Source organism: Bison bison, unplaced genomic scaffold, assembly GCF_000754665.1.
Source record: "Bison bison bison isolate TAMUID 2011002044 unplaced genomic scaffold, Bison_UMD1.0 scf7180017864066, whole genome shotgun sequence".
Lineage (NCBI taxonomy): Eukaryota > Metazoa > Chordata > Mammalia > Artiodactyla > Bovidae > Bison > Bison bison.
Window position 1 is genome coordinate 321,565 of NW_011494638.1, and position 21,520 is coordinate 343,084.

The window sequence follows — 21,520 nt, forward strand, 5'->3', positions numbered from 1 at the left end:
GTCCTTTCACAAATTTCAATAAAAGTCAAAGGAACCCATCAACTATGCTCACTCTATCACCTGGGACAAGGTTCAACAAATGTTTTCTTACTAGGCTTTGCAGGCTGTAGAGGTTGTCACAAGAACTCAATTCTAGCATCAAGCATGAAAACAGCCATAGATCATAGTTAAAAAGTGTCTCTGTGTTCCAATAAAACTTTATTTATAAAAAAAGGCTGTAATCTGCCAACCTCTGGCCAAAGACATTTTTTTTTAGTGATTCATGCACTGAGGTCACACTTTCATGAAATGTATACTGATCTCTTACAGACAGAGCATACCACAGTTCACAAACCATTTACGACATTCTCTCTTAATTCCCACAACATTCCTAACAGCTACTATGGTGGCTACCAAAGATGACCCCCCCACAATGCATCACCCTCCAACTGTTCATACCCTCTGTGGTTCCCTCCCTGAGGGTCATGACTCAGCTGACCCTATGCCTTGCTTTTGATTATAAGCACATAAGCAGTAGTGATGCTGCACTGCTTCTGAAGCTGGTTCATAAAAAGACCCACAGAGTCTACCTGAGCCTATTGGAACTGGCTCTGGGAGAAGCTAGCTCGTGTGCAGTCCATCTACCCTGAGACCAGCATGCGTGAGGAAGGCCACACGGAGAGAGAGAAATGCCTGCCCTGCGCCCAGTAGTTCCAGTCACCCCAGCCCATGTAACAGAATAAGTCTTCAGCTGATTGAGCCCCTGCCACCACCAGACAAGAGTCCCCATGTGAGAAGTGCCCAGCTGAGCCCAGTCAGCCCAGAGTCACAAGAGACAATGATAAATTGTCATATTACTTATTTATATTTTTTACCAATTAAAAGTGCCTAATTCAATGCAGTTAAACTGCATTCACAATATTGTGCAACTATCCATTTCCATGACTTTTAAAGAAAATCATTCCAAACAGAAATTCTGTAGTCATTATTGAATGACTCCCTATTCCTCCCGCTCCTTAGCTCTTGGTAACCTCTCTTCTATTTTCTGTCTCTATGAATTTGCCTATTATTGGTACCTCATATAAGAGGAATCATACAATATTTATTATTTTATATCTGGCTTATTGATAAAGTTCTTATTCTTAGAGGACTCACAGCCATCTCCAATGCATGCATGTGGAGAAACATTAAGAACTGTATATTTCTCTATAACGATTTTCTTTTGTTGAGTTTAAGTGAACTTTGGAAAATAAAATTTTGTAGCAAAAAAAATTTTGATTTTTTTAAGGAGTGGTACTTTTTAAAAGATTTTTTAAAATGTGGGCCATTTTAAAGTCTTTATTGAATTTGTCACAATACTGCTTCTGTTTTATGTTTTTTTATTTTGGCCATGAGGCAGGTGGATATCAGCTCCCTGACTAGGGATTGAAATTGCACTCCCTGCATTGGAAGGTGAAGTGTTAACCACTGGATCGCCAGGAAAGTCCCTGATCTTTTTAAAATGAGAAGTTTTGTTAGAACCATTGACTAGGGTAGAAATTGAATGTTAGTTCATAAATTCCTGATGGAAAGAAGCCCAGAGTTAGATATTTTTAATTGGAAATGTCTATCTCGAAGTTTTCACACAGTTCATAGATTAGAATGAGAAGCTTCTGCATGATTATTTTTTTCTCTTTCAGATATATCATTATTTGCAGATATTCTCATTCAGATTTAGTTGGTCTGGGGTGATATCTAGATGTTAGATATGTTTAAAAGAAAAGTCTCAGGTGACCTGATATTCCAGTATTGAGAGCCACTGGCATAAGTCACTTTCTCAAAGAGTAGCACTCATAGTTAAGATCATTTAAAACAGTGCTGGATTGTTTGCAATTTTAATGGTTATTTGTTAAATGGAATTAATTGTTCATTAAAGTTTCATCTTAATGACAATAATCCAGTAATAACCTGAATGTTTGTAATAGAGGAACATTATGATAAATTATGTCATATGTTATCAAAAATAGTCATTTTAAGCTACCAAGATTTGGAGTACAGCAATAGATAACTGAAATGACTATTTTCATTGCTGCCCCAGTGTACAGATGGGGAAACTGATGCCCAGAGATAATAACTGACCTGTGCCAGGTGGTGCTAGTGGTAAAGAACCTGCCTGCCAATGTAGGATACGCAAGAAATGTGGGTTCGATCTCTGGGTGGGGAAGATACCTTGGAGGAGGAAACGGCAACCCACTCCAGAATTCTTGCTTGGAGAATCCCAAGGACAGAAAAGCCTGGAGGTCTACCTGCAGTCCATAGGGTCGCAGAGTCGGACATGAGTGAAGTGATTTAGCACACACACACGTGCGAGGCCACAGACCTATTCTATGAGGCATGGGGAAAAGCCTGAGCAAATTCATGACAATAGATAGTTAAGGGCTAAACTGTGAGGTCTAATGGGCAAGCGCAGGCCATCAGAGGAGAGGAGGTCACCAAGCTAGTGTTTTTAAATAATAAGACTTGGTGGGAAGTAAGCAGGTACAGATTCTACGGTTGCCCTGCCAGCCACACCCAGTCACTCTCTGAGACAAATCCCGGGAAGGATTGAAGCAGGACAGCTCTGCCTCTTTCTTCCCAGCCCCCCCTCGCACAGCACAGTGGGCAGCCATCACCTTTATCAGCCATCGGAGGCAGCGGACTGCTATCCTTATTCCCCACAAAATTTGGGGGCTTTGCCTAAAACATCTTGGCCTGGTGTGCAGGGCTGGGGTCATGGTAACACAAGCAAGGTGCCCAGCGCCAGCTCTGCACTTATGCCATGGTGAGAGCAAGCACTCCTTAAACTCTGCACCCCAGTTGCCTCTCTTGTCCCATGCTAGTCCTGGCCTTGCTGGCGTGGACATTTGTAAAATGATCTAATGTATGTGATAAACTGGAAAAAAATTGCTGCTGCTACTTCCAGTAATTAGGGAGGGTTTCCTGGAGGAGGGGATGGTTTTGTTCAAAGGATGGTTAGGACTTTGATGACAGGGTATAGTTCATAGAGACAGAAAGCAGGCAGGAACATTTAGCAAGTATCTGCTGTGTGCTCAGCCTGGTGCTGCGTGCATTTCCCTACCAGTTGTCTTGAGTGTCCTGTGGGTAAGGAATACAGCCATTCTACAGATCAAGAGGCTGAGTCTTAGAGAGGGTAACCTCCAGAGTCCTGCCAGCTTGGCTTTTAATTCTTGCTTATTTGATTGCAAAGCCTCCTCTTGTTGCATCATTTCACTGTGAGGTGCCATTACAGAGGTGGGAAGGAAGGACAGGTCCCCTGGGAGCCCTGCCAGAGCTAGGCTGCCTGTCCCCTCCTCATGCCACCTCTAAATGGAGCACGTTACACAGAGATTGAAATCATGATTATTATTTTAAGAAAATGTTAATAAGCACCAAAACTGCTTATCACATTATTAGACACTGTCTAAATTGCCCTTCTTAAAGCGGTCACTTTTAAGGGTTTTTTTTCATGTGGACCATTTTATTTAATTTGGGTAAGGACCCAAAGGGTAAGGACAAAGTCTTTATTGAACTTGTTGCAATACTGCCTCCATTTTATATTTTGTTTTTTTGGCTGCGAGGAAAGTGGGATCTTAACTCCCCAACCAGGGATTGAACCCTCATTCTCTGCGTTGGCAGGCAGTCTTAATCACTGGACCGCCAGGGGAATCCTAAAGCAGTTTTGAAGGAGCAGAACTGGATGGAAATTGTGCTTAGGAAACCATCTTGTGTTCATTCTTGATTACACAACTGTGCTCATCTCACCTATTACTCTGATATATTTAACCTCAAGTTCTTTGCCTTTTGCATTCAAATATCATCAGCTAGGCCACAACAATGAAAACAGCTAGGGCTAATAAGAGATAAATATTTTCTGTAAGATGTAAAAATGGTCTATAGTCTCACATTGATCAGAAGCTTTGACTGGCAGTTTTGTATGTATGTCTAGACTAACACAAAATGGGAAAGTGAATCACTATTTTTATAAATATCACTTGTAGTCTTTTCAAACTTGAGCTCCATTTGGGAAAGGCAAGGTGGGAAAAAACTGAAGAGTACCTACTTCACCTGGGTCAGCATCCTAGCAATTAAAGATCAGGTTTTCTGTATACAAATGAGATGTCTAAAGACCCTGGGTATAAATTCCAGTTCTGCTCTTTACTAGCCACCCCAACATTGGGTAAATCACTTACTGTCTCCATGCCTCAATTTTCCTATTGTAAATGCAAAAAAAAAAAAAAAAGCAGCTACCTCATAAGGGGGTTATAAGGTTTAATACAGGCAACAAAGTATTTAGAATGGTGCTTGGTGCATACTGAACTCCATATAGGTGTCCCTTATTTTACCATGATCATCAGGATACCTGTCAAGGCCAAGTAGGCTCAACATCACACCTCTAAACTGATTCAGACCTTTCCTTTCACCTGTCTTCTCTGTAGTCAGCCTGGAAGAGCTAATGAGCATCCACAGGGTTTATGGCTCATGCTTCTCACAGCAAGCCAGTGAGCCTGACTGCAAAGGAGTTGATTTCTAGATCTGTCAAGGGAAACGCACAATCTAGATCATTTGGCCTCTAAATATGTTTTTTGATTGACTCATCCTAAAATTGGGCTTCCCTGGTGGCTCAGATGGTAAAAGATTCAACCTGCAAAGCAGGCGACCTGAGTTTGATTCCTGGGTTGGGAAGATCCCCTGGAGAAAGGAATGGCAACCCATTCCAGTTGCCTGGAGAATCCCATGGACAGAGGAGCCTGGTGGCTTACAGTCCATGGGGTCACAAAGAGTTGGGCATGACTGAGCAACTAACACAACAACAACATCCTAAACTTAGAATTGATTAGATGTCTTCAGAACACACGCATGCTGGGCATCCCCGTGTTCTTAGAGAAGACGGCCACTCCTGGGACAGGATGTTTTTGCTCACCCAGCAGTGTGAAGGTCTTCTGAGTCTCTATCATGTCGGCTCTGTCATTCACACCCTCAAGGACCGTGCTGCCCCCCATTCGCGTATAATTAAATTCTTCTGCACTCCCTGAAATCAAAAGATCATGATGTTTGTGACACAAGAAGGTGAACATACATGTTTATCAGAAGCAAGAAGAGCAGTTCACACTTAATGTGCTATATTAAGCACTTCACAAATGTTTTTCCACTGACTCCTTAGAATTCTACGTTGCTGACTCGGAAGTTGAGGCTCAGAAAAGTGAAATGGCCCGCTCACAGTAAGTGACTGTGGCAGAGCGAGAAGTAAAATGCAGGCGTGACTCCAGAGCACATGGTTTTTGTTCCCACAGCTAACAATTTCATATAGCTTTACTGAGGTTCATTGAATGTATGATGAACTGTGGAAAACTTGATGAGTTTTGACATACATATACTGTTACAAAAACATCACCATGGTCAAGATAATAACCAGCGGCTGCTAAGTCGCTTCAGTCGTGTCCGACTCTGTGTGACCCCATAGACGGCAGCCCAGATGTGCACCTAAATTTGAATAGTAAGTGATGCTTCAGAAAGCCCTTCCACATTCACTATCTGCATTCTGTTTGGCAGATAAGGCATGGATACTATCATTATATAACATCTGAAGAAACAGATTCTACAAGTGCAAACAAATTCTTCAGGATTAGAGTATGTGTCGGAGAAGGCGATGGCACCCTACTCCAGTACTCTTGCCTGGAAAATCCCATGGATGGAGGAGCCTGGTGGGCTGCAGTCCATGGGGTCGCTAAGAGTCAGACACGGCTGAGCGACTTCACTTTCACTTTTCACTTTCATGCATTGGAGAAGGAAATAGCAACCCACTCCAGTGTTCTTGCCTGGAGAATCCCAGGGACGGGGGAGCCTGGTGAGCTGCCGTCTATGGGGTTGCGCAGAGTCAGACACGACTGAAGTGACTTAGCAGCAGAGAGTGTGTATTCAACTCCAATACACTAGACAATTCTATCTACCAACTCAGCCCGGGTGACCAAGACAGGAGAGCTAAGGTACCACAGGAGCTGGGCTGTTTGCACTGAAGGAAAAGTGGCTCATTAATTATGATTACAATTAATAATGATTTTGAATCTTCAAGGATGTTCAAATTATGATATATATAGATACTCTGTCTCAGGAGAAAGGGAAATATGTCATACCCTAGAAAAATGACCATCCAAGGAAATTCAGATAAAAATAAAATTTAAGGACTTAAATCAGTAAGTCCTAGCGGTCAGAAGCCTTCTTCAGGTGATTCTAGATGGATGATCTCCATTGCTCTGGAGCTTTGAAAAGAACCCTGGGGTTGAAGGGTACCTGATTCCTGGACCAACCTGCCCCTAACTAATCTACCTGCTTAGTTAAATGCATCAATTCCACTCCTGGAACTGAAGGATCTTATGTTTTTGGACAGAATACTTTTTTAAAGTGATGTTATTATAAGAAGAAGAGATTAACCTAGAATTTAAATTCTTACACAAAAAAAGAGACTCTTCTACACACCATGCATTACGTACCTAATTTAAGATGTTTAAATTCCGACTGCTCTGCGGATGCACAAAGCTGATAGAAAATGTGGTAATTTCGTTCATTTTCTGACTGTAAAATAAAGAGGAATCCTGAAATCACACCAGACCTTATCAAATGAAAATGTGAGGTTTTCCATAAGAGGGTCTTAGATGGCTAATCTGATCTCACAGATATGGACATCTACCTGTGTTTTTGCTGTGACCCAACCTGGTGGTCCAAGATCGCCTTCCAAATAACCACCCTCAGAGAAAATGATATTAAATGAAAACATGCTACGAAATGGGAATAATGTAATTTGTACTAGTTGAAATTTTAAAGAAACTCCTTGCAATACAAGGCTTACTTTCTCCTTCTGAGTCAAAATGAAGATAATTTTCTCCATTTTATGGACAGAAGAATCTTTCTCTTAAACCCCACCTCACTAGCTCTGATCCCATTCTCTTCCTAATACAAAAAAAACAACTTCGTTTATTTTAAATAGTTTTTGTGTTCTAGAAAGACAAACGATCTTTAAATGCTAAGAATTTTTAAAGTGCCTAAAATTGAAAGTCATAAACTTTTCCCTTGATTGTGAAATTCTATTGATACTGTACCTATCAATTTTCATTTTTAAGAAACAGAAAAAAATAACCCACATTGCAAATGAAAGATAGGAAAATTCTACCTCAAGTCACCAAACAACATAGGTTGTGTAATGAATACATAAATGTGAGCCATACTATAAAAGTCGGGAAAAAGGAAATTTAACTAATATTTTTATCCTTACTTGAAAGACAACTCTGGATTTCTCTAGCAGGTAAGTTCTCATGTTCGCTCCTATAATTTGATTTCTCTCATCAAAACTAATTTCCGTGTATTTCCCAAACCGACTGCTGTTGTCATTGCGGGTGGTCTTGGCATTTCCAACAGCCTACAAAACATAGCAACAACATTAAAAAACCTTTGCATCCATATTCTTGGAGCAGTTATAGTAAAATCCAATCCTGTATGCTAGGGGAAGATCTGATTAGAGAGGGAGGCTGGAAGGCAGGGGCTTGCAGAGAATGAAACATATCCTTAGCTCTCCTCAATCTTACTTCAAGGCTCTCCTCAATCTTACTGGTAGACACTGAGCAGGATGAGGGAAAGCATGGGTTCTGATGTTTTATGGCCCCAGGTTCATTTTTACTATCTGGGTGATGCTAGCAAGCATCTTTCTAAGCCTCAATTTCTCTATCTGTAATATAAGCATGCATCTTACAGAGTTGGGAGGATTAAATGAGATAGTATCAATATAAAGTGCCTCAACTCATCTATGCCTAAAATATCAGAGATGCTTAAAGTCCACTTCCTTCATCCAACCTTTATTTTTGTCCTTATCACTTCCCTACTCAAACTTTCTACTCAACCAAAAAACAGCCCTCTCCCATCCCTCCCATGCTGAGGATGACTTTTGCTTTTTACTTCTGCTCTTGACTTCTGTTTCTCCTCTTGCCCTCTCCCTTCCTGAGCACCCTCCATATCAAAGTGCCTTTCCTATGCACAACTACTGCGCTCCTGTCCAGGTCATTACACTTTCAGACAACATATGTTTCCTCAGCACCTGCCGTGGGCCACATGCTCGGTAGGTGAAGATGGACCAAGTGAACACGGTCCCGCCTTCACGGAGCTTATAACTGCAGGTGAGACCAACCCTAAAGAAACAGCCACACAATATTATCCTGCGGGCATTTAACAGCGCAGTGTTTCTTGACACCTTTTTATAGCTATCTTGGGTTGTGATTTATCTTTCTATTTAAGTTTAAAATATGTTAGAGGAGTCTTTAAACTTGGGGATTGGACCTTAATCTTTTCCTTACTTCCTGTATTATCAGGCATAGTGACTTGAACAAAATAGGTGGTCTGATAAATATTCATTGAGGATTTTGATTCGAGAGAGCAGAAAGAAAAGGTCTAAGAATCCAACAGTCTTAACTATTTGCTACGCTTCCAAATAAATCCAAATCGATTCATTTCCCTCTCCCCTGAGCTGTCAGATGCTCTTTCTTCCTTGAGGGCTGTTTCCTTAACTCCTTGGTGCCATCATAGGTGGCCTTGCCCATATGTTTGCCCAAGTCAGTGGTGTGCTAATGAGTCAGTCTTGGGGAAGGGAGGAGGAAGAGCCTGGATATGTGACATTTGCCAATTTGAAAGGTATAAATACTTCCACCATGACTGATTTCAAACTACCAAGGCTTTAACAACAACTTGCAAAAAAAGTCCTGAATATTTAAAAATCAGCTTATCAAAGTTGGTATTGGTTGGCTAGAGAACACTGCTGGTCTCAGTGTGCCAGTTGTGTCTGCGGTTGAGGAATTTTCCCCTGGGATATAAATGTAAACAGGGGACTCCTAAAATCCTGATGGTAGAACTTCTAGCCCAGCAGGTAGAGCAGAGAAGCTTTGGAACCAGCAATCCGTGCTCCAGTCTCCTACAAATCCCACTAGGGAACAGACTTCCTGGCTCTTTCCTGCTCTTACTTCTTTGGTCTTTAAAGGACCACATACAGGCATACCTTGAAGATACTATGGTTTTGGTTCCAGACCACTGGAATAAAGCATATGTCACAATAAAAGTCACATGAATTTTCTGGTTACCCAGTGCAGATAAAAGTTATGTTTGCACTATACTATATAGTGTATTAACTGTGAAAAAGCATTGTATCTAAAAAACAATGCACACACATTAAAAATTTTTTTTTGCTAAAAAAAAAATGCTAACCATCATCTGACCCTTTAACAAGCTGTAATCTTTTTGCTGGTGGAGGGTTTGAAACACCGTGAGAGTTATCAAAACAGGACACAGAGACAAAAAATAAGCAAAGGCTGTTGGAAAAATGAGCTCGTAGGCTTGCTTGACACAGAGTTGCCATAAGTCTTCAGTTAGTTTTTTTAAAAAAACAAAAAGAAATATCTGTAAAGCACAATCAAGCAAAGCACGGTAAAACAAGGTACACCCGTATACATGAACCAGCCCACCTCTCCATATACACGCCTCTGCCCCCGCTCCCCATGCCCACAGGGTACCCACCTCGGTTATGGGGTTTGATGCGAGGACCTTGTCTTCCACGTGAGTGTTACTGCTGGACTTGCTGACGGTGGCAAAGTACCTCATGGCATAGCGAGCAGACACTGTCTTTCCAGCACCCGACTCCCCACTTACAATTATTGACTGGTTTTTATTGTTTCTAAGGCAAACAGAAGGATTTTTAAAAAATTCTTTTAAAATGTTCATTTCTTTCCATTAAAAAGGCAATATACGTGCACTAATAAAAATGCAGATAAGTCAGAAGGGACTTGGTTTATCATGCTAAAGGAACTTTTTTAACATGCCAGTGAATTTCCTTCTAGTCTTTTTCTCTGTGATCCTGCTGAACACACAACTCTGTCTCCTGCTGTGTCGCCTGTATTGAGAGTTCCCAAGGCCAGTCCCAGACCAGTGATCCACTAGGAGGACTCATAGGTCTCAGCACACGTTTGTACTCATGGCCAAGACTTACTACACCAGAAGGAGACAGCAAATCAGCGAGGGTCAATGGCATGTGGGCTGAGTCCAGAGGAGGCCAGGTGTGAACTTCCAAGAGTCCTCTCCCGGGGGGTCACACAGGATGCACTTACTTCCTCCAGCAATGAATTATGACAACACATGGGAAACACTGTTTACCCAGGATGCTCAACAGAGACTGTGTCCAGGGTTTTTACTGGGGTCTGGTCACATATCCTCTCCTATCACATACCAAAATTCCAGATGCCCAGAAGGAGAGCGGATGTTCAGCCTGAACCACCTTGTTCACACAAACAGTTTAGGTATAGTGAGCCACTCACAATTGTTACTCAGCAATTAGGAAGTTCTATGAACCCTCCTGAAATCCAAGTTCCCAGAGGCTCACCATGGGCCAAACTTGCACGAAAGTCTCTAAGGACAGCAGTCTCAGGCCTATGTCACCTCCTTTCTCCTTTCACTTCAATATAAAAACATTTTTAAGACATTATTTGAGAGCAATTACTTGAGATGTGCCTGGAAACGTGTGCTCCATAAGCCAACATACTCTGTTATATAACATGGAGACCTTAAAAAAATGCACTAAACTTTCCATATCATAAGATGATGATGGTGGAACCTTTTTACAGTGCCATCCTAGCACTGCTTGTGTGTGAGGTTCTTGGTGAATAATTTACAAGGATTCTCATTTAAACCTCACACAAATCCTACACCACATACTGTATCCATTTTACAGATGAACATAACAGTGACCCGGTGATGCACAGAACACACAGCCTCTCTGGGAACTCTGGAGAGGACATTAGCGAGAGTCCCTGGTTCCACAGAGGATGCTAAGATGCTGAGGACATGAATGACACCCTGGGGTTACTGAAGCCAGCTCTCCTGATTCCCAGTATAGTATCCACAAGTCCAACAAGAGCCTGCTTTATGTTCAATTCTGCTATTGCAGTTAGACAGGCCTCCAGAGGAAACTGGCTCTTCAAGCTTGAACCTGGCTCAGCTCTGAAGCTCCAATAAGCTCATGCTGTTGACACCCAGGAGTAGTCCTGTATGCTCTGAGGCACACAGATTCTAATCTTGCAGATGCCCTGGAGACCTGCAGGGGCCAGGGTAAATCCTAGATCCATGGTGTTTTAGATTGAAAGGGAACTTGCTGCAGCAAAAGCCAAGGTAATTGGCAACTTTGGGGGGAACCTTCAAGATCTTTTATCTTCTGCACTGTCAGGCTTGGCTGCCCTCTGCTCATGAGTCTCCATGCTACCACCAGGGCTCAGGAAAGGGGGAGAATTTACATCATTTGTCACAGCACCTGAGTAGGGATGGCAGGTTCGGGGCCAACTGGTGTCCTCAAAAGCAAAGCTGGCCTGTCTCCCTGCCTCTGATGTGTTTCAAAGAAGAGGGAGTCACAGAGTCCCTCATGGCCTGACTGGAACATGGAGGACACCTGCTGAGCTTGAGGACATGGGGTTCAGGTGTCCCAGGTGATTGGTTATTAATTGATAATTCTAGACCCAACAGTCATCCTCCCCATGCTTCTTAGGGTCTAAGCTCCAGTTCTTAGTGGGCATATTGCTGCCCATACAAAAGACTACATATCCCAGCCTCCCTTGCAGCTGGGACAGTCATGTGAGTAGCTCCTGACCAATAAGCTATAAGCAAAAGTGCTCTGTGGGGCTTCTGGGAGGGCTCCTTAACCAGGAGGGACACACTCTTTCCCTGGAACACTCTAGCCTAGAAAAGAGAGAAGAGGGCTGAGCACTAGCTTGGCTCTGAGGATGTGCATCCTGCCCCAAGGATCAGGATGCTGGGAAGTACTGGGTCCCTGATGACTTGGTAGAGGTGGCATGCTGGTCCTGGACTGCCCAGCAGACTTTTCTGCATGAGAGAATCATGCATTTCTATCTTGCTTAAGTCACTGAGCATCCAGCTCACGGATGAGGACCCTGAAGCTCAGGGAGCTCAGGGCTGTGTCCAGGGTTATGCAGTAAACAGTAGCAGATTCAGGTCCTGTGTCTCAAGTCTTGATCTGGAAATAAGAAAATGATGGCAGCTCAGAAGACTTCACAGAGGTGTTTCCAGACTCAAACTAGACCGCTGTCTATGAAAGTTCTTTTGCAAACTGTAAGGATCTACAAAGATCCTTTTGCAGATCAGGATGTTGAAGACAAAACAGAATAGTTATAAGGAAAAAAAATTACACATGGAATCTAGAAATCTGAGGGAAAATCCAAGCTCTGCCTTTCTCTTGCTGAGTGACCTTGGGTGGATGGCTTCAAATCTCAGTCATCTGACCACTGCCTGGGCATCCTCATCATGGGCTCTTTTGAGGGCACTCAGGGTGATGTGTGGGATTGTGTGCACAGTGCCTTGTCCGGTGCTAACAAAATAAGAACTTCACATACCACACAAGAAAGAGGAGGCAATATTAGCATAAAACTTCAAATATCCTACAGCTAAAACCTGTGCTCATCTATCATCAGAATCTTCTGCCTTGGCTGGGCAAAAAAGCCTAAACATCTCACAGTGGAGAAAAAAACCAGTTTTCTTCCAACCAAACACATTGCAAGAAAAGCACTGACTATTCCCAGGTTGGTAGGACCGACAGGACTATCTAGGAGTAAAACCAGGAGGCTTGGTGGAGACAGGTCAGCTATATCTAACATTTGCTATTCGGTACAAGACAGTCTGCTCTACCAAGCACCCCCTCCAGCCTGATGGTCACTTAAAAATAATTATTTATTTAGCTGTTGGTCTTAGGAACAGCATGCAGGAACTTTGTGGCGCATGGACTCCCTGGTTGTAGCAGTGGGCTTGGTTGTTCTGCAGCATGTCTAGTTCCTAGACCAGGGATCATACCCACATTCCCTGCATTGCAAGGTAGATTCTTAACCACTGGGCCATCGGGGAAGTCCCTGAGGGTCACTTTTAATGAGACTGGGCCAGCTGTCTCCCTGCCACTATGAGGCCCAGCAAATGTAGGAGCACTGGGAGAATCAGAGGAAGCCCCACCTGGCCATCTGCTTGTATGCCTCTTCCGCCACGGCAAATATGTGTGGGTCCATGTCGCCCATGTTCTGCCCGCTGTAGGCGTGGATGATGGGATCTCCATATATTGGCAGCTGCTTGTAAGGATTCATGGCCACCAAGATGATTCCTGAGGAAAGATGTTGGATGCAGTGATGTCACCTCTTTGGGTCTTTTGAGAAACTTTCAGATCAGCCACTTATTAAACCTGCTGTGCGACTCTGGGTAGGTCACTTTATGCTCTGAATCTCCGTTCCCTGCTGATGTCACCTACATTTCTAGGCCACCCTTAAGGTTAGACAAGATGACAGATGGCAATGCACTAAAACTGAGAGGCTCTTACCATCCTCAGCGTAAACACAAAGATAATATTGCTCCAGTAATAAACTTATTATAGCCAATAGAAACTCAAACACAAGCTTTACCTACATACATTTTTCTTGGTAGTCCAAGCTTAGTATTTGTTGAAGACTCTTCCCACCGAGATAGTTCATTTTATAACAGATTCTCTAAGTTCAGATGTCTGTACCTTTTAGATAGCAATCTGGGCAAATGTTTAGGTGTGATTACGCATTTTGACAGAAGTCAACATTTCTAATATAAACATAATCTAAAACGTAATCAGGATGCCCTAGACAGCAAGCGTTCCTGCTCTCCTGGAATTGCTTTCCTTACCGCTGTAGGTGTAAATGAGTTTGGATTCTGCAAAACGGATTCTGAGATTGTGGAGCACTGCAGGCTCATGGAGATAGCTGAGAGCTGTGAGGTCATTCTCACCCACGAGGATGTCAGGATTTCGAAGTGGAGGCAGACATTCAGGATCAATGGAATAATCCAGCTCCTTTGGACAAAGATGAAATTAAAGTTCTGGAAGTAAAAGGTTTGGAGTGTTTCTGCTGAATCACTGTCCTCTTTCCTATCTACCCCTCTTTGGCACTCTGGAAAACAAATGTATGTATAGCAGTGAGAAAATAATCTGACTTTTGGGAGCCAGGGGATCAAGGTATTGACTGTGTGCCCTAGGGTGTATCACTTATCCTCTCTGGGTCTCTCTTCTTTCATCTGTGAAAAGATGCGCTGGACTGGATTGGGGATCCTCAGAGCTACAGAACCCTCAATGAGGGGTGACAGAGAAGCCATATGGCCAGGGACCTGGGTACCCTGTCCAATTTCTGACACAGGGGCTCTATTTGTATGTGATTCAGCTGCTGGGTACCACAAAAATTTTCATTTGAAAACAAGGTTTTGTTGCTAAATGACTCAGTGATCTAAGGGCCCTTGAAGCTCTAAGGTTACTGCATCTCTGTATGAAGTTGACATTCTTGGTGGTGAGGAGTGTCCAAAGGAGCTGATGTGGGTGAGTCTGTCTGTGGGCAGCTCCCTGTGCAGGTGACTCCTGTCTGCAGCTGCCTGTGTTCCCAGGGGCACACGTCTCCTGCTGCAGGGCTGCCTGTTTCTATCAACCTCAGCCCTGGGCCGAGTAACCGGCTCAGGATGGCCCCTCTTCTGTGGGATTTCACCAGTGTGTATTCTGGAAGTAACTGCCTGAGCAGAATAAAGGTCTTGTGGGTCTTGTGTCAGAGCATTAAGGGCCCTTTTCACCACCTGTTCTACCTTCCTGTACTTTCATTTCTCAGTTTTGGGAAGGGACTTGAGCAAAGTCACCCAGCAGGCTTGCTTCTCTTCCACCTTCCGGGGCTGCCTTCCTTCCCAGAAAGGCACAAGGTGAAAAGGCGAGCCAGCTGCCCCTTAGCAAGAACCTGCTCTGCAGCCCCTGGGCCAAGTACTCTGCACTGGTTTCCACTTGATTCTCAAAACTGCTCTCCTAGGAGGGCTTGGCATCCCAAACCAAGACTTAAGGAGACAGATTCAGAGGGGTAAAGATCCTTGTCCAAGGTCACTCAGTTAACATGCGTCTGGCTGACTCTGAGGCCTGTGTCGTGATGCCTCCAGTCAGTGCTGGCAGGGGGTTTGACTTGTTGGGCCGTTTTCCATAAGGAGAGCAGCTCGGAGCACTCCAGGACGACTGGGCACAGGGCCCCAGAGCAGCTGCCTGCTCATTATCAATGCAGTTATGTTATGGACCTGCCCCAAGCAGGCTATTCTTAACCTACACACTTTCAAGAATAAGATAAAGAAAAGTGCTACTCGTTTATAATTTTTTACTTTTTCTGAGTTTTTCTGTTTTCTATTTTAAATCAACAACCTCCTTTTCCAGTTCAGCCACTGTGTGTGTGCACACGTGTACATTTTATGTGTAAAAGAAACAGAGAGGGAAAGACAAATGGAACAGACAGTCTTTGGGGGAGGGGGGAAATGTGAATGTGAAGAACATGGAGAATGGAGACAGAGGTGACATTTTCTTACACAAAGCAGGCTTTGTCCTTCATGGTGTAGACAATGGGTTAAATAAAGCGCAGTGTGGCCGCCTATTACCTTACCTGCCTCTCCCCCTCCTCCTCCATCCGGGCAGCTGGTTCAGGGCCAGGAATGTGGCCACCTGAAGCCCTGCTCATGTTACTAAAGCAGCACACTGCCACTGCAGCTGCCACCCTGAGATTTTTCTCTCCAAAGCCATCTGATCCCTAATCAGATGACTGAGACTCAACAACTGCCCCCCAGGAGTATCTGCTGGGAATGGGAAGGCTAAGTGGAAAGAACAGCATCTCGGCCTCATCCCCTGCACCTGCATATGCCCCCAAGCATGATCTCACCTGATCTCCAGCAGCCCTGTGAGGTCCCGCTGCTGCTAACTTCAGCTGACACATGACGAAGGTAAGGAGTCATGGGCACAGACTTAGTGAGTGGCTGTGGTAGGACTTGAATCCAGATAGTCTGATTCTAGAGCACGTGCCCTTTTTAAACTGCTTTGTCTCCCTTCCCAGAATCTCAGGAAATGACCCCCGAATCCAGGTCCATCTGACTGATGGGCAATATCGTGTTCTGTCTCTTAAGAGACATTTCCATACCTTGGAAATCCACTTTAATATTCACGTGATATTCCCCAGACTAACTCCCACATCCAGATAGATCATGAAAATCCTTTGTCCAGCTCTGCACCCAAAGACTTGATTCTAAAAACCTAAGGTCAGCCTAGCTGTGAATCTAGTAAGATGTCTTTATAGCTCAACAACTCAAATAACTTCCTCTCCAAGTTTCTCATCTTCACCCAGTCTCTCTGCTGAGACTCATAAAACCAAAATAAAATCGTATTTCAGCATCCTCCCAACATTGCTGAATCCCCAGAAAGGCAGCACAGAACACAGACCTATCCACTGTTTCTCACTCGAGAGAGAGACTCAGCTGATGTAGGAAACTTGATATCTTAAGGTAGTGTGGGGTGGGGGCAGGGCAGGCGGGAGGGGCATAAGAACACAGCTGGATCCACAGCAGCAGCTGCCCCTCACGTGCCCACCCATGGGCTGCACCCACAGCAACATTTGCCTGTCCCTCCTGTACACACCCACAGCTCCGCTTTTATACATAAAGGTAGCCAGGACCAAGGACCCTCACCGTTCCATCCTCCAGCAGGAGTTGCAAAACTTTGTCACCAACTCTATAGTCCTTTGCTATTTCAGCAGACTTCCAAACTTCTTCAGAATCAGGAATCCAAACCCTGTTGTACTGACCAAGAGAATAAGACAGGTTTAATTTCAGCACTTTAAAAGCAAAATACAAATTGTTAGATGACTAGACCCAGGGAAAGTTTTCTCTGTTCACTTATGTCAGTAACGTTGGGCTGGATGAAGCACAAGCTGGAATCAAGATTGCTGGGAGAAATATCAATAACCTCAGATATGCAGATGACACCACCCTTATGGTAGAAAGTGAAGAACTAAAGAGCCTCTTGATGAAAGTGAAAGAGGAGAGTGAAAAAGTTGGCTTAAAGCTCAACATTCAGAAAACGAAGATCATGGCATCTGGTCCCATCACTTCATGGCAAATATATGGCGAAACAGTGAAAACAGTGGCAGATTTTATTTTTGGGGCTCCAGATGGTGACTTCAACCATGAAATTAGAAGACATTTGCTCCTTGGAAGAAAAGTTAGGACCAACCTAGACATCATATTCAAAAGCAGAGACATTACTTTGCCAACAAAGGTCCATCTAGTCAAAGCTATGGTTTTTCCATTGGTCATGTATGGATGTGAGAGTTGGACCACAAAGAAAGCTGAGCACAAAAGAATTGATGCTTTTGAACTGTAGTGTTGGAGAAGACTGTTGAGAGTCCCTTGGACTGCAAGGAGATCCAACCAGTCCATTCTGAAGGAGATCAGCCCTGAGATTTCTTTGGAAGGAATGATGCTAAAGCTGAAACTCCAGTACTTTGGCCACCTCATGTGAAGAGTTGACTCATTGGAAAAGACTCTGATGCTGGGAAAGATTGAAGGCGAGAGGAGAAGGGAACAACAGAGGATGAGATGGTTGGATGGCATCACAGACTCAATGAACATGAGTTTGAGTAAACTCTGGGAGTTGATGATGGACAGGAAAGCCTGGCATGCTGCAGTCCATGGGGTCGCAGAGTCAGATATGACTGAGTGACTGAATTGAACCATTAGTTCATTAGAAATACTTTTACCTAATTTTTGCTTGTGATGTAATTTTTGAAAGTGAAAGTTGCTCAGTTGTGTCCAACTCTTTGCAACCCCATGGACTATACAGTCTATGGAATTCTCCTGGCCAGAATACAGGAGTGGGCAGCTTTTCCCTTCTCCAAGGGATCTTCCCAATCCAGAAATCAAACCCAGGTCTCCCACATTGCAGGCAGATTCTTCACCAGCTGAACTTTAAAAATGTATTTATTGGCTGTGCTGGGTCTTCATTGCCATGTGGGCTTTCTGTAACTGTGGAGGGCAGGGGCTACTCTCTAGCTGCAGTGCACAGGTTTCTCAGTGTGGTGGTTTCTCTTGCTGCAGAGCACAGGCTCTAGGGCACTCAGACTACAGTAGTTGCAGCTCCTGGACTCTAAAGCACAGGCTCAATAGTTGTGGTGCATGAGCCTAGCTGCTCTGCAGCATGCGGGATCTTCCCGGATCAGGGATCAAACCCATGTCTCCTGCACTGGCAGGCAGATTCTTTACCACTGAGCTGCCAGGAAAGCCCCTGAGGTAATTTTTAGTGTATCTGCAACGCACCAGGTCTAGCTGCTTCATGTCACAAGTACCAGAATTCCCAAAGCCTCCTGAATATATCTTGAAAAGAAAAGGAAAGCCTGGGAGGGGAAATCTGTGAGTCCCTCAGTGGGGAGATCTGAGCACTGTGACATGAATTGGAGCAGAGGGATTTGTTTCATCACTAATGGACTATGTGGCTCTGGGCCAGACACTTTTCCTGCTCACTTTTCTCATCTGCAAAATGGGCACAAGACCTACTTCATAGGTTTGCCAGGAAAATTAAATAAGACTGTGTAGCTGTGTAGTTGATGGCACTTTGTAAAATGCTGTGGAAGTCTTGTTACAGCGGTGTTACCACAGTCTTACTGCACTGGTCAGCAGCCAGGGATTCCCTCCATGGGAAGCGCAGAAGTTCCAAGCTCAGTTTCCCACCTGGCTCTGTGCTGATGTACAAGTCCTTAGGCTTTTGAACCACACTGCTATGTACTGAATTGTTCCCACTCCCCAGACTTCATATGTTGAAGCCTTAAACCATATGTGAGTGTAGTTGGAGACAGGGTCTTTAAGAGGTATAATTAAGGCTAAATGAGGTAACAACGCCCTGGTCTGATAGGATTAATGTCATAAGAAGAAGGGATACAACAGAGTTTGCAAACACACTCTCTCTACCTGCATGCATAAAAAGAAAGGTTATGGGAGTTCACAGTGAGAAGACAGCTGTCTGCACCAAACAGAAGACCCTCACCAGACACCAACCCTGCCAACACCTTGATCGGGGGCTGTCCAGCTTCCTGAACTGTGAGAAAATATTAATACACCTCTGTTGCTGAAACACCCAGTCTATAGTATGTTGTTATCACAATGTAACAATTCACACTCATAAATTGGGAAGCAGGCAGCCTCACTCGCCGGAATTCACCAGTGGTTCCTGAATGCTGCTTGAGATAAACACAAAGTGACTGCCATGTCCCTACCAGGCAGCTGTGATAGGACTCTACGAGCCATTCGTCTCTCTTCTCCATGCGTGCTGTCAGCATCATACACTGACTGCTTTTGCTCTGACCGGGACCCCACATCTCACATTCTTCTGTGGTCATCCATTCATTTATTTGTTCTTTACTCTATTGTTCATTCATCCATCTAGCCATTAATTTACAGATTCAACACCTAGGCAACTATCATGTATGTGTCTGGCACAGTGCTGGTTTGTCAACATGGTTTTTTTTGCTAACTCAGCCAATCTCTAACCTAGAGCTGTATGTGCATATGTGTATATTTGCATCTCTCTGCTCACATATCAGTGGTTTCTAGCAATGCGGTACCCCTACGGGATACCCCTCTACCCTGAGACATAACCAGGCCAAAAGGAACAAGAATTGGGAAGCACTTACATGGAGACATGAAGCAGCACTTAGAAAAATTCCTGAATCCAGAGGCTGGATAGCTCATAACCATCCCAGATCTAGATGAAGCCTAATAGGCCATCCAGCATCTAACCCTCATTTCCCAGAGAAAACTAGCCTCAGGGACTCCAGGTTCCCCAGAAGCAGACCTGAGATGAGCAACCAGTTCAGGCTGGTGCCTACAGTGGCACCCTGTTCTACCTCCTTATACTCACAGGCCAAAGGAATGCTGGTCCTCTGGCATTGTCCCTCACCAGGACAGATGGACTGTCTGAAGGTAATTGTCAAGTGTGTAAATTCTTGTAACAGGCAATGTTTGTGCCTGTAGGAGAAAAAGTCAAGGCACTTTTGCCTAAGTGCCTGCCATCCTGCTGAGTATAGTCCCTGGTCACTGAACTGGCACTGGCACCACCCTTGACTCTGGGGACAGTCACGCACAAGACACTGTCCTCTGTGAACCTCTGCTTCTGGACAGCTGAGAAGGCAAATGTCATGACCAAATGATGGCTTGGTCTGAACACGTGGCCCATGGTCTGCTGGTGCCTTTCCACCATGGGGAAATATTTCCTTAGGTTGAGAGATCATACTTATTTCAGTTACATAAAATTCTGGGCAATAATTATGACTTTTCATTCTTCTTCACTATGATTTTATATATTCTCTGTTTTTGCATATTTTACTTTTATAAGTAATATAAATCAGAATATATCATCTTTAAAGGCAAATATGGGACTTCCCTGGCAGTGTGTAAGACTTCTGCAAGTTTGACCCCTGGTCAAGCAACTAAGGTCCTGCATGTGTGCATCATGGCCAAAACAAAACAAGGCAAAAATTAAAAATATGTTTACAAAAAGACTTGTACGTGAACATTTCATAGTAACTTTATTCATAACTGCTGAAAATTAGACTCTGTGTCCACTCTGTGTCCATGAGAATAAAAAAACATAAAACTGTGGTATCTTCATACAATTGGCTCCTACTTACCAATAAAAATACTTAACTACTGATATAAGCAAGAACATGAGTGAATCTCCAAGTGTTAGACTGAGTTAAAGAAGCTGTACACAAATGAGTGCATTCTGTATGACTCCTTTAAATGTAGTATTAGAACAAGTAAAACGAATATAATGTGGAGAAAAACTGAGAACAATAGTCGCCTCCAGGTATGGTGGGTCCAGGGAGGTACTCTTGTGGGCAATGGCAACATTTTGTACCTTGAAGGGGTTTTGGTTAATAGGTGTTACCACTTTTCAAATCTCAGAGGATGTACACTTAAGATTGGTACATTTTGTTGTCTGGAAATTTTACATGAAGAACTAAACAAATATGGAACTCTTGGAAATTCCCTGGTGGTCCAGTGGTTAGGACTCGGCACTTTCGTTGCCATCACTCAGGTTTAATCCCTGGTCGGAGAACTAAGACGCTGCAAACCATGTGGTGTGGCCAAAACCCAAAACCTGAATATGCAACTCTGAACAATGTGCATACTGGAATATTGAGGAGGACACATACTGATGTATGCAATTACCCTAAAATGCTTCCCAAAATAAGATGGGCTGAGGAGTGGACAGAAGTATAAAAAGATGCACAGATGCATTACAACAAATACAGTCAAATATTCATACTGCAATCTAGGTGGTGGGACAGAGGCTGACTGTAAAGTTTTTTCAACTCTTTTATATACTTTAAATTTTCATAATAAGTTGTTAAAGGAAATAAAGAATAAGTATAAAACAAAGTTTCAGGTACTAGGACTAGATTAGGACAAAGCTGGCTGAGAAGCACATTTATTAATCTATTAGTTAATATAAGCTACCTCACTTATCAAACAAAAATGTATGTATATCATTGATTTGATATCAGTCATGACTCCCTAAGTTGTCTGGGTTGCTTTAATTCTTGACAGCTAGCTAAGAGTAGGAGCTTGCTGAAATGTGGCATGGGGTGAGTAAGTG

General features: G+C 43.6%; 1 protein-coding gene across 3 annotated transcripts in view; it reads right to left on the reverse strand.

The window, feature by feature from the left end:
* Window positions 1–21,520, reverse strand: part of MYO5C (myosin VC) — a 119,902-nt gene that overhangs the window by 85,554 nt on the left and 12,828 nt on the right. For all 3 annotated transcript variants that reach the window (XR_825014.1, XM_010836750.1, XM_010836751.1), the window contains 7 exons: window positions 16,558–16,668; window positions 13,720–13,885; window positions 13,030–13,174; window positions 9,547–9,703; window positions 7,265–7,408; window positions 6,486–6,567; window positions 4,919–5,026 (listed from right to left, as the gene is read on the reverse strand). Coding sequence is in view for 2 of the 3 variants with exons in the window: in XM_010836750.1 (XP_010835052.1) it covers window positions 4,919–5,026; window positions 6,486–6,567; window positions 7,265–7,408; window positions 9,547–9,703; window positions 13,030–13,174; window positions 13,720–13,885; window positions 16,558–16,668 (913 nt within the window). In the remaining variant the exon portion in view is untranslated. The remainder of the gene's footprint in view (window positions 1–4,918; window positions 5,027–6,485; window positions 6,568–7,264; window positions 7,409–9,546; window positions 9,704–13,029; window positions 13,175–13,719; window positions 13,886–16,557; window positions 16,669–21,520) is intronic.